Below are 14,101 nucleotides of genomic sequence, written 5' to 3'. Positions count from 1 at the left end.
ATTTCAGCTTTTACAGATTCCTCACCTTCCCATAACTAACTTCATGCTTTCTACTTCATCTGGATTTAAAACAGTTAACACACAATCATCTTTCCAAGTGCAGTGATTTGAAGTCTGCCTGCCGATAGGTGGAAGATGATGTGTGACATTACAATGAATGTGTGACAGAAGGCAATCCATTGAAATATTTATATTTTTTTCCCTACTGGAAACTGTCCCGGCCCCCAACCATTTCAGCAGATAAGCATCAGAATTTCATGAATTCTGTTTGTTATGTGCCTGTCAGCCTGCTGTCAATTTGTCATTGCAGCTGACCCAGCATGGATAACTTCACTCACCTCAGCACTGAACTTCATCTACAACCTATGGACTCACTCAATTACTCTAATCTCAGGTCCTCGGCATTATTTATTTATTTATTTATCTATCTATCTATCTATTTATTTTGGTGCTTGCGCAGTTTATCTTCTTTTGCACATTAGTTGTCGGTCTTTGTGTGTAGCTTTTCATTGATTCAATGTGTTTTTTGTTCTACTGTAAATATGAATGAATGAATTAAATTAATTTATTTTGCTCAGTACAAACATAACAAAAAGCATTATTTACAACAATGATTTCATAACGATGATTTCATAGGACAAAATTACAACAAAAAAAACATAGATATTCTTTAAAACAGGGTGTAGGCTGAAGCTACAGCTTATTACGCCTACCCCGTTTACTTACACAACAACATGTTTGGCATCAATCATCACATCGAAAACAAAAATTTTCATAGTCTTTTAACACAAAATCCAATTCCAAATATCATTTATTTACAATACTCCTATTCATTTAAAATCATGTATTTTATATTTGTTCATTAAATAATTTTTTAAACTTGTTAAGTATGGTGCATGTTTTTAAACTGTCACTACAACTGTTCCATAGATTCACCCCTCTGACTGAAATACAATGATTTTTTACATTTGTTCTTATCCTTTGTTTTTGAAATATACACATTCCTCTCAAATCATGTTGACTTTCTCTCATTTTAAGCCACCCTTGGATACTTTGTGGTAGCTGTCCATTGTTTACTTTATACATAATTTGTATTATTTTAAAATCTACAAAATCTCTGGATTTTAAAGAATACTTACTTACTGCCCGTTACGCTGCTGGCAGTTAAGGCAGCAATGAAGGTCCTCCATTCCTGGGGGCGTTCAGGGCTTCCTTCGCCATGTAGTAGCTTCATCTCGGTTTTCACTACTGTCAGTCATGCACGTCCCGGGTGGAGACTCAGGAATACCGTCGCACTCAGATGTGGAAGGATTCTTCATTGCTGTTTCATACAATTTTGTTTTACCAGTCAGGGTAGTTAGCCCTGAGCTGAACCCCAAACCTGGACCACTCTTAGTCTAGCCTATACCCTTTGACCTGTTTGGCATGGGTGACCCTACCAAGAGCCAAAGCGTAAAGCGCTGGCTCTAGCTAACTTAGCTCTCTGGATCACTAAGGTACACAAGTCTCCAAGCCACAATAAGGTTGTGGTCCTCTTGGGGGGGGGTTACTGTAAATTCCTGTAAGAAAATGAATCTCTGGGTAGTACATGGTGACATATACGTACTTTGAACTTTGAGCTTACATGTACCTTTACATTTAACAATAAACATGAATAAACTAATTTAAATATTATGCAAGTAATGGGGCATCTTTGTGCACTTTAAAATATAAAAGATCAAGATAAATGTGCTGGAGTTCAGGACACAAACTGTAGTTTATAGGACACTGAAAATCTGAGTGCATTTCATTTCAAGTACTGATGTAGGTTGAGCCATCAATTAGTGTAACACATACAAAATGCTGAAGGAACTCAGCAGGTCAACACTTCGGGCCGAGACACTTCATCAGGAATCCACCCAGTCCTGATGAAGGGTCTTGGCCCAAAACATTGACTGCTTATTTGTTTCCATAGATGCTGCCTGACCTGCTGAGTTCCTCCAGCATGTTGTGTATGTGTTACTCTGGATTTCCAGCAGCTGTGGAATCTCTTATGTTGATGAGCCATCATTAACTGCCTATCATTATGGCTTTGAACTAGATGATCCTCAGGGCTGTATTGGAGAACAGGTAATAGTTGACATTCATTGAATTAGAGTCATAAGTAGACCAAACCCTGAAAGGATAGAAGAGTTCTTTCCCTGAGGACATTCATGAACTAGATGGATTTTAATTACATGATTACCATTATTGATGTTAGATGTTTATTTCCAGATTTACTTAATTACTCAAGTATAAATATCCTGGCTGCCATGATCAATAATCTTGTGTTCTGAAAATTAGTGCAGTAGAACTGTTAATAAATTCCATAATAATATGCGTCAGTGAAAATCAAACAAGAAGCTGCAAATGTTGGAAGTCTAATAAAGGGTCTTTGACCTGAAACAGTATTACTATTTCTCTTTCCACAGATGCTGCCTGGCCTGCTGAGTGTTTTCTGCTGTTATTTTGGGTTTAAATAGGGTCAGGTTCACAGTTTTATGTGGACTGAGAAGGAAGATTTTGAGGGAATTTGACTGGAAGGACCATCCAGATCAGTAGTAATGCTATATAAAAATTAAGTGATAGGGTTTAACAATGGTTATTTCATGACCATAACATATTTAAATTATTCATATTAATGTTTTTTACAACAGTCCAAATCTCACTTGGAGGGAATTGCAGCATTTAATTGTCTGGACGTCCGAATATGATCCGTTGGCCAACAACTTGGGCTGGAAGAAGAACGGAGCTGGTTTAATGGTGAACAGCAGGTTTGGGTTTGGCTTGCTCAATGCCAAGGCCTTGGTTGACATGGCAGACCCTAAAACGTGGAAGGGTGTTCCAGAGAAGAAGCAGTGCATTGTCAAAGATAATACTTTTGAATCCAGGTCAGTAAATACGTTTTCCTTTCATTCCACTTAAACAATTATTGTCGGCGGCATAGTAGCTTAGCAGTTAACACAATTGCTTTACAGCGTCGGTAATAGCCAATAAGTTCGATTCCTGGTGCTGTGGTTTCTACGTTCTCCCCATGACCACATGGGTTTCCTCCAGATGCTCCACTTTCCTCCCACATTCCAAAGATGCATTTCACTGTATGTTTCAATGTTTCGATGCACATGTGATAACTTAAGTTTTAAAGTTCATCTTTAACTCTTTATTTTATCAAAAATAATACTTAATTTCAGTCTTCAATGATCTCAGTAATAGGGATGTTGGATTATATATATACAATATATACATCAAGTGTTCGGAGAAATTGAAAGAAGATGGATTGACCAAAGGCCAAACAATTTTTAATCAGTACCTTCTTCCTGAGTGGGCATTCGTTAGCCAGATAGTGATGGATCTGTGGAATTCATTGCTACAGATGGCTGTGGAGACCAAGTCATTGAGTACATTTAATGCAGAGATTTATAGGTTCTTGATTGGTAAATGCATCTAAGGTTACAGGGTAGTAAGGAGACAGTAGACAGGAGAATGGGGTTGAGATAACATGGCAGAGCAGACTTGATGGGTCAGGTGGCCTAATTCTGCTCCTATGTCCAATGGTCTTACACTGAAGATCTACATTTTGTTACATTTGCTTCCTCCAAGTGAGTTTACACAGTTTCAGGCTCAACTCTGAGTTCAACAATTTGGGATCATTATCACTGTTGCTTTTGTTTCCCACCTGATAACATTAGAGAATCATTCCATTTGTTTCAACTTTTTTTTTGCAGTTTATTTAATTATCATTGCTTAATTCGCATTTGCCTATCTTTATTAATCCATTTTTGGATGTGATTACCACTCATGATATTTATTGACCATCTCTAACTGTCCTTGAGAAGGTGGTCATTGTTACATACCAGAGGGCTTGCTTTGAAGGTGAGAGGGGATAGGTTTAATGGGGGATGTGAGGGTGTCAAAGAATTTTGCACAGTACTGTATTTGTCAATGTGGATCAGTGAGCGAGTTTGTAAATCTGGGTGGAGCAAAGGATGTTGGGAAACGCAAGGGTGGAGCATCTTGGGAGGGGTGTAGGGCAGATGGTAGAGAAGGCGTGTCAGGGGAGGGGGTGACATGAGTGCAGACACACCCAGCCCTGAGACACCAGGCAAGATCATTTGATTCCAATCAATTGGTTTATTGATCATTACAGAATGTCTCTCTGGTGCTTCCCACTCCCTCCCCATTCCCTTCCCCCATTTCCCAACCATGATATCCCTTTCCCTGACCCCTTCCCACTCTCCGTCCACAATAGAGACACATATCAGAATCAGGCTTATCATTACTCACATGTCATGAAATTAGTTTTTTTTTGCAGCAGCAGTACAGTGCAATACATAAAATGACTACAATACTGTGCAGAAGCCTTAGGCAGCCTAGCTATATATATGTGCCTACGACCATAACACCATAGGATATAGGAGTAGAATTAGGCCACTTGTCCCATCGAGGTTTCTCTGCCATTTCATCATGGCCGATCCATTTTTCCTCTCAACATCTTCCCAACTACTGACGTCAGACTAGCTGACTTATAATTTCCCTTCTTCTGCCTCTCTCCCTTCATGAACAGTGGAGTGACATTTGTGATTTTCCAGTTCTCTAGAACCATTCCAGAATCTAGTGACTCTTGAAAGACCAGTTCTAATGCCTCCACAATCTCAAATTGGCCAAATTTGGGGAAATGGCACAAAAAACATCAACAATCCAACTGTGTGAAATAACAATTTTAGCACAATGTGCCAAACAAATCAATTTTTGTTGTCATTCCATTATTTCAACAATGTCATTTGCTTGACATTTGCAATGATCAGTACAAAGTTATTACAGCTTGGGCCTTCTGGAGTTTGGAGGTGATTTCTGATGCTGTCTGTAAGGGGTTTGTACATTGTCCCTGTGAACCGTGTGGGATTCCTCCCATGGTCCAAAGACGTACCAGTTAGTAGGCTAATTGGTCATTGTAAATTGTCCTATGATTAGCCTAGGGTTAAATAGGTGGGCTGTTGGGCAGTCCAGCTTGCTGGGTCAGAAGGGTCTGTTCCACACTGCATCTCTAAATAAATGAACAGAACTACTCAGTTGAAGGTCAAAACATGTAGTAATATATGCTCATAAATATTTAATTAATAAGTGGACAATCTTTCAACAACCTACCTGCTCTTCGAAACTGGTGCTATTGATTCAGTGGCTCAGAAGATTGGTCACAGACATAAACAAAGGAGAGTGACAGCTTTGTAAGAAGGTGCCATGATTACGTCTCTGTTAGCTTACTTCACATCGAAAATTGTATCCGTGCCTCAGATTCGGAAAATGTTTCAGAGTAAAGAAATGGCATGGCAAGTGGGAATCGCAGATCAAACATGTGGATCATTGTCTTATCTCAGTTATTTAATACATTTCCGCAGGCCTTTGAGAGCTGGTGGAGAAATTACAGTGGAAATCCCTACGAAAGCTTGCGAAGGCCAGGATGATCACATTAAAGCTTTGGAGCACGTACAGCTGGAGGCGACCATTGAGTACACCCGGAGAGGAGACCTTCACATCACACTTACATCTCCAGCAGGTACGTCAGCCCTGCGGACTTGGCCAGCTCAATCCAGCATCGAGGTGATACCTCAAAAAGGCATCATCCATCATTAGGGACCTCATCACCGAGGCCACGCCTTTCTCTCATTGCTACTATCAAAGAGGGAGTACAAGAGGCTGACAAAACATACTCAACGTTTTAGGAAGAGCTTCTTCTCCTCCACCATGAGACTTCTGAATGGACAATGAATCCATAAATACCGCCTCACTATTTTTTGCTCTCTTTTCGCTCGACTCATTTAATTTAATTTAAAATATATATATTTCTTATTGCAGCTTATAGTATTTTTATGTATTCCCCTGTACTCCTGCTGCTAAACAACAACTATCATGATATTTCAGAAGAGAAAGAGGAGAAATTGCTTAAGCCAGCGTGTGGTGAATCTGTGGAATTCATTGCTTCAAATGGCGGTGGAGGCCAAGCCATTTGGCATATTTAAAGCGGAGGTTGATAGGTTCTTGATTAGTAAGGGTATCAAAGATTATGGGCAGAAGACGGGAAAATAGGGTTGAGAGGGATAATAAATTAGCCGTTAAATGGCAGAGCAGACGATGGGCTGAATGGCCTAACGCTGCTCCTACTATGTCTTGAGGTCTTATATGTCAATGATAATAAACCTGATTCTGATCCGATTCACTCTATATAACCATATAACAATTACAGCACGGAAACAGGCCATCTCGGCCCTTCTAGTCCGTGCCAAATGCTTACTATCACCTAATCCCACTGACCCGCACTCAGCCCATAACCCTCCATTCCTTTCCTGTCCACATACCTATCCAATTTTTTTTTTTAATGACAATACCGAACCTGCCTCCACCACTTCTACTGGAAGCTCATTCCACACACCTACCACTCTCTGAGTAAAGAAGCTCCCCCTCGTGTTACCCCTAAACTTTTGCCCCTTAACTCTCAACTCATGTCCTCTTGTTTGAATCTCCCCTACTCTCAGTGGAAAAAGCCTATCCACGTCAACTCTATATATCCCTCTCATAATTTTAAATATCTCTATCAAGTCCCCCCTCAACCTTCTATGCTCCAAAGAATAAAGACCTAACTGTTACTGAAACTAAGATCAAAACAAGTTGTGTGGTAATGGTGGGGTATCTGAAAAGAGCATTAATGGGTCTCACTGGAAGTGGCAACACAGGTAGTTAAGGTTGCGGGCTCACAGGAGTTGGGATCCTATTACTCCTGGGGAAGGTGGATGGTGGAAGACACTAGAAGAGGTGTTAATATATTAGTGAATAGATTACAAGGAGATAAATGTGAGGAAGTGGATTGCTCTGAGAGCTGGCATTAGAACAAGGACAGAAACAAGAGTTTATTCATCGGAACTCCAACTGAACTTCAGCGGCTTGACCGAGTGACACCGCGAGACCAATCATTCTTGATACACATGCGAGGACCCACAACGGGCGCCAATCAAGAGTCTGCTTTAAGTAGTGACAGAGTGCTGAAAATCCGTGCCAGTCACAAGTAACGATGAGATTAAGCAGAAAGCACAAGTGCTGAACAACTCTAGTTAAGACAACAACTTGAAAACGCAGGTGCTCGAAAAATCTGGAGGCCTGGCACCCTGAGACCTGCCGTAGGGGCCTGCAGGGCTCGTGACAATACATTTTAAAAACACATTGGCGAGGTTTGCCATTCTGTGAACTGGAAGTCACATTCCCTTTCTCTTTTTAGTTTAGATTAGATTAGCTTTATTTGTCGCATGCACATCGACGCATACAGTGAAAGTGCCCTTTGCATCAAATCGAATCAGTGATGATTGCAGCCTGCAAGTGTCCCCATGCTCCCAGTGCCATCAAAGCATACCCACAACTTACTCACCATAACCTGGATGTCTGGAATGTAGGAGGGAGCCAGTGCACCCGGAGGAAACGCATGCGATCACGGGGAGAAAGTACAAACTCCTTACAGACCCCAATCAGTGATTGCTGGAGCTCTAGAGTGTTACACTAAACACTACCTGTAGGAAAGGTCACCTACCTACAGGAAAGATGTAAGTGAGGTTGAAAGAGTGCAAGGATATTGCTAGGTCAGGAGGACCTGAGTTACAAGGAAAGATTGAATAGGTTCGGATTTCATTCCTTGGAATGTAGAAAACTGAGGATAGAGTTGATAGTGGCATACAAAATTATTAAGGGTATAGATAAGGGTAAACACAAGCAGGCTTTTTCCACTGAAGTTGGGTGGGACTACAACTAGAAGTCATAGGTTAAGGGTGAAAGGTGAAAAGTTTAAGGGGGGAACATGAGGGGACTCAGAGGGTCGTGAGCGTGTGGAATGAGCTGCCCGCACAAGTGGTCAATGCGAGCTCAATTACAACATTTAAGAGAAGTTTGGTTAGGTACATGGGTAGTAAGGGTGTGGAGGGCTATGGTTCCGGTGCAGGTCAATGGGAGTAGGCAGTTTAAATAGTTCATCATGGAATAGATGGGCTGAATGGCCTGTTTCTGTGCTGTACTTTTCTATGGCTGCCCAGTTCATCTTGTTCATGAGGCAAAATGTCCAATGAATATATGAGATTTTATCTTCCTTGTGCTTTTCTTCCATTTTGCTTCCTGTTAATCTTAGAACAGAGCCTCTGTAATGCCGTCTTGTTCTTTTTATTAAATTCAGGAACCAACACTGTTCTGTTGGCTGAACGTGAGAGGGACTCCTCGCCTAATGGTTTTAAAAGCTGGGCCTTTATGTCAGTGCACACTTGGGGAGAGGATCCAAGAGGCACGTGGCTTCTCACCATCACTGACATGGTATGTACGGCCGTTCACTTCCATCATGAACCTCTCAATCTATTGTGTTAATTGTTTAGTGAGCTCAAAGGCAATGGAGATGGAGTGTCATTAAAAAGAAGACCATACATGACGCATCATCTTGTTAGTATTATGTTACTTTCATAAAATGATTAACAAACGATAGTTATAATCAAAGTACAGATACGTCACCAACAACAACTCTGAGATTCATTTACTTGTGAGTATACTCAACAAACCTATGGAATAATAACTATGACAGAATCAAAGAAAGGCCGCCCAACTTGTGTGTTCAACCCAAGTGAAGAAGAAAACAAACTGTGCAAATGCAACAAGAGAAACAACAATAATAAATTGCCGCTTCTTTCTTGTTCCTTTTCACGCCTCATGGTGCATTGGGCGGCATTCTTTGCCCTTTCCTGTTTTTTTATGAGGCCGAGTAGCTAGCTCGATGCTCAGCCCAACACGGATGGAAAGCGTGCAAGAGGCCTGCTGAATTCAAACCCAGGACCATTGGTCTTGGAATCCAGTGCTGATGCCACTACACCACCCACCGAACAATGATAGATCAATAAACAATAAATATGGAGAACATGGGAGGATGAGTCCTTAAAAGTGAGCCCATAGGCTGTGGGAACAATTCAATGATGGGGCGTGAAGTTGAGTAAAAAGCCTGATGGTTGATGGGTAATAACTGTTCCTGAACCTGGTGGTGTGAGTCCTGAGGCTCTTGTACCTTAAACAAGGCAGCAGTGAGAGGAGAGCTTAGATCTTTGACATATTAGTGCTTTAAATGAAAGTTGGATCAGAAATTTGCCTGTAATCTACTGAAAATTACTTTCTAATACCCTGCAATGATGGTCTTGTGATGGGTGATACAGACAAAAGCCCATTGATTCTGTACTGACCATCAACATTATTACAAAGGAATGGTGCATACATCTGTGAATATATTATCAAAAAGTTAGAAATAAATCACGCTCAATAATAATACCAAAGGAGTCATTTTCATGATTCTGCAACTTCTCTGCCCTGTGGAAGTTTATTTCAGGAACTTAGAGGGATATTTACAATTTTTATTTCCTGCGTTGAATATTAATTTTCCTGTATGTACTTCATAGGTTATGTCACAGTACATGTCATAGTTTGGGCTAACCAAATGCAGGTGTTATTCAAAGAGTAACACATACAAAATGCTGAGGAACTCAACAGGTCAGGCAACACCTGTGGAGTAAAGGATCTTGGCCCGAAACATTGATTGTTTGTACCTTTCCATTGATGCTGTCTGACGTGCTGAGTTCCTCCAGCATTTTGTATGTGTTGCTCTGGATTTCCTGCATCTGCAATCTCTTATGTTTATGTTATTTAAAGATTAATACTATTACCCCTTGGGTGGCAGGGTGGAGATATATCTGTACGAAAGGGGATGTAAGGTGCTCCTTCCCTCCACTAGCCTGCGGGTCACCCTTGGGCAAGGTGTAGCACCTCACCCCCACCACCACCCCCTCCCCCGATCAGGGGGCTATAAGATCAGGTGGTGGATGGTCTATGAGCAGCTGGTGCCTATCACAAGTTCTGGCTATGCCACCACTGATGCCAGGCAAACAATCTCTGAAGAGTATTGATAATGGCTGGGGTCACCGTCATGTAAAGACACTGCCCAGAAGAAGGCAATGGCAAAACACTTCTGTAGAAAAATTTGCGAAGAACAATCATGGTCATGGAAGGTGGGGTGGGGGCTAAGTAGATGCTATGCCTTGCCCAAGGGTGACCTGCAGGCTAGCAGATGGAAGGGTGTCTTACATCTCCTCTGGTAGAGACGTATCTCCACCCCACCGCCCAGGACCCACCATTGGATGTCCATATGGGCTTGAGCTGATAGGCCACATATTGTGACAAACAAGCCTTTTAACTTAATCTATTGAACAATTTGCCAGCAGAGTATGTCTCACGGGTACAAATATTCATTTGTAACATTTCCAAATATTTTCTCTTATTTTATACTCAAAGTCAGGGAGATTAGAAAACAAAGGGGAAATCGTCAATTGGAAGCTAATTTTACATGGCACCTCCACCAGACCTGAACATATGAAGAGATCCAGGGTGTATACTCCATACAACGCTGTGCAGAATGATCGGAGAGGTGTGGAGAAGACGGAAGAGCGAATTGTGGTAAATAAGACCTCTTACTGAGGATGTTCTCAGACCTTTAGTGAAGCGGTTGGTGTGGCTAAATAAGAAGAGTTTTGGCACAGAAGTTTGACGTTTCAAAGTTGTACCAGTGTTGTGTGTCGAATTGTTATGGTGAACACGTTGGGAGGATTGGTGTTAGCTGGCTGATTCTTTCAAAGGCCTAGCATGGACAATGGGTAAAATGTCCTTGTTCTAGAGTAATAAGTTTCAATGTATGGAATAGGTCACTGGATGATTACATTATCATAATTAGTTGCAAGGAGTTCACTTACCATTCCAAATATTACAGAGCCTGAAAACACCCCACCTGGCTTCTGTCCCTCCTCCATCGGATTGCAGAATGGCCCATGAACCCATGAACACAACCTCATTTTTCCCTTTTTTGCATTATTTACTTATTTTTTTGCAATTTATGGTAGTTTTTATTCCTTTGCACTGTATGGCTGCCACAAAACAACAAATTTCACATCATCTAAGTCAGTGACAATAAATCTGATTCTGGCATTCATAGCAAAGTTTAGTCCCTTTGAAGGAAATATTCATCTGTTCTCTATCTGCACTGTATTGTGTGTAGTGAGTTAATTATTTTTAGCATGGTACCTAGTCAAGTGGAAGACAAGTGAAGGGAATAAGTTACGTATTTGTGAAAGCGAAAGGAATAAGTTATGTATTTGTGCTTTGTTCTGGGCATTTTAATTTGGCTGTGGCTGGGCATCATATCTTTTGTTGACCACTTAACTTACGCTTAGTTAGACTTAATTGCGTTGCTTCAAGACTGTATGTTTTGTTAGATGCTAATAAAGGATGGAATACATCTTTTCAACTTTGTGAACTGGAGTGATTGGAGGGTGTGCCATACAAGGATAACAACCTGTGTTAGGTCGGCAACAGCGGCAATTGATTCATTAGAATTTGCCCACTGCACCATTGAAAAAACATAAGTAATAATATTCAAACATTATAAGTAACTATTGCAATTAAATTTGATAATTTTGTAGTCAGTATCACAAAGTAAAATGACTTTCAGTCTCAGGCAGGTGTGTTTTAAGGACTGTCCCAGCTCCATTCTTTAGAATGACTTTAACAGGTGAGGCCCAATCCTCACCTGATCTCCTGGTTATTTTGTTTTTTGGCTTTGGTTTATAATTGTCATTGGGATACAGTGAAAAGTCTGTCTTGCATACTGTTCATACAGATCAGATTATTGAGGTAAAACAAAGTAAATTAATAACAATGCAGAATAGTCCATGTCAGAGGTACGTTTTTTTACACAAAGAATGCTAAGTGCATGGAACACACTGCAGTGCTGCTGTGGTAGAGGCAGATTTATTAGGTACATTGAAGAGTCTCTTAGGTAGGTACATGGATGACAGGAAAATAGAGGGCTCTGTAGGAGAGAAAGGTTAGATTGATCATGGAGTAATTTAAAAGGTTGGAAGAACCTTTTGTGTACAGTTCTGGTCACCAAATTATAGGAAAGATGTCAACAAAATAGAGAGAGTACAGAGGAGATTTACTAGAATGTTACCTGGGTTTCAGCACCTAAGTTACAGGGCAAGGTTGAACAAGTTAGGTCTTTATTCTTTGGAGCGTAGAAGGTTGAGGGGGGACTTGATAGAGTTATTTAAAATTATGAGGGGGATAGATAGAGTTGACGTGGATAGGCTTTTTCCATTGAGAGTAGGGGAAATTCAAACAAGAGGACATGAGAGTTAGGGGGCAAAAGTTTAAGGGTAACATGAGGGGGAATTTCTTTACTCAGAGAGTGGTAGCTGTGTGGAATGAGCTTCCAGTAGAAGTGGTAGAGGCAGGTTCAGTATTGTCATTCAAAGTAAAATTGGATAGGTATATGGACAGGAAAGGAATGGAGGGTTATGGGCTGAGTTCAGGTCGGTGAGACTAGGTGAGAGTAAGCGTTCGGCACGGATTAAAAGGGCCGAGATGGCCTGTTTCCGTGCTGTAATTGTTATATGGTTATATTTATAACACAGTGTTGTTTTATGTTCTAAGTCATGATGAATGTTCTATTGGTTACACAACTGTTCCCTAACAAAGTACAAGCTGATATAAGTAAGCAGGGTAATTGATTGGGATTGTCCATTTTGTTTTACAGGATGACATGACCAACCACGGCGAGCCAGAAAATCTTGACACAACAGAAAACACCAGCAGAGAAAATGGGAATATGGAAACGACTGAAGAAGAAGTGGCCCTGCATCCTGGCCAAAAAACATTTATCCAGCAAGCTCAAAATAATAACGCTCTGCACTTTTTTCATAACAGTATATACCACAAGGATGCAGACATCCCTGTTCAGAGCTTGCATCAAGCCCTGGAAAAATTAAGCCAACAGTCCCAGTGGAAAGACATTGAGGACAGTGAAAACAGAGATTTTAGTGACCAGCTTTATGACAGCAAACCATATAAGCACAGAGATGATAACTTGCTCCAAGCTTTATTAGAGATGATGGCAGAGAGTCAATAATTGTTAGCATGTGGTTAGATTTTGTGTTCGGTATTTAATTGTTTAGTCCTGGTATTTTTGTGACACTGTGTAAAGCAAATGAATTTGACAAGAAATAATCTTGACAAAGAATTTAAATTATATTTTCATTATTTTTTATTCACAAGTTCCATCGTACAGTAGCATCTGTTTCGTGACTCAAGTAAGTAGGCTACAGACCTAAACACAAACACCAAGATCACTAAGCGATTTGAACTATGATCCAAACAACATATAGTTTAGTAGATTCAGGAAATCATTAATGACTAATGATTAATGATGGTATAAGCAAATTATTAATATTTAACTACCAAAAGATTGATAGTTTATTTCTTTGGCAAATTATGAGAATGACATTTAGTGCTGGTTTCAAAGAACGACAAGTTATTAATGGTTTCATCATCCGGAAACCTTGACAATCAATAACATTTTTACACAAAACATTTTATTTAAAAGTACAAACAAGAGAAAATCGGCAGATGCTGGAAATCCAAAGCAACACACAGAAAATGCTGGAGGAACTCAGCAGGCCCGGCAGCATCTATGGAAAAGAGGACAGTTGATGTTTTGGGCCGAGACCCTTCAGCAGGACTTAAAAATATATAACCTTAGCCCTATCTTTTGTACGGTAGATGTTGTTTCTTGACGGAAAAGTAAACTATGTGCCAGAGCACAAACCTTAAGATTTCTATGCAACAAGGTTAGCTCTACAATCAAATGGCCAAAGCTCATGGTCCCAGAGTAGTTTGTCAATTTTATCTACTGTTATGTAGAGATGAATTTAAATTCCATTTAATGATTTAACCAAATAAAGAATACCTCATGATCTTGAAATCACCTTCTATGTGCTGAGTCCTGAGTGACATTAGTCACATTCACAGGACCAACTTTTAACCTGGAGTTGGGTTCTGTATATGATATGGAGGCCACATTGAGTGCAAGTGCAAGATTTTCTCACAATAGTGCTGGAAAAAAAATGTTGACTACATTGTCCTTGACTGGTTTGATACATGGAACATGGACCAAAGGTTTGCCTGCTGTCAAACT

The 14,101-nt window shown here is 40.4% G+C and overlaps 1 protein-coding gene across 1 annotated transcript in view; it reads left to right on the top strand.

Annotated features, from left to right (window-relative positions):
- The window catches only part of pcsk1 (proprotein convertase subtilisin/kexin type 1), a 66,040-nt gene extending 52,149 nt beyond the window's left edge, over positions 1-13,891 (top strand). Inside the window, exons 10-14 of the mRNA XM_073067608.1 lie at positions 2,676-2,909; positions 5,415-5,572; positions 8,225-8,358; positions 10,369-10,530; positions 12,665-13,891. Of these exons, the coding sequence (XP_072923709.1) occupies positions 2,676-2,909; positions 5,415-5,572; positions 8,225-8,358; positions 10,369-10,530; positions 12,665-13,036 (1,060 nt within the window). The 3' untranslated portion in view covers positions 13,037-13,891. The remainder of the gene's footprint in view (positions 1-2,675; positions 2,910-5,414; positions 5,573-8,224; positions 8,359-10,368; positions 10,531-12,664) is intronic.
- Positions 13,892-14,101: the final 210 nt, after the last annotated feature.

Source organism: Hemitrygon akajei, chromosome 2, assembly GCF_048418815.1.
Source record: "Hemitrygon akajei chromosome 2, sHemAka1.3, whole genome shotgun sequence".
Taxonomy (NCBI): Eukaryota; Metazoa; Chordata; class Chondrichthyes; order Myliobatiformes; family Dasyatidae; genus Hemitrygon; species Hemitrygon akajei.
The sequence above is the reverse complement of the archived record's forward strand: the minus strand, read 5'-3'. Positions and strand labels throughout refer to the sequence as shown.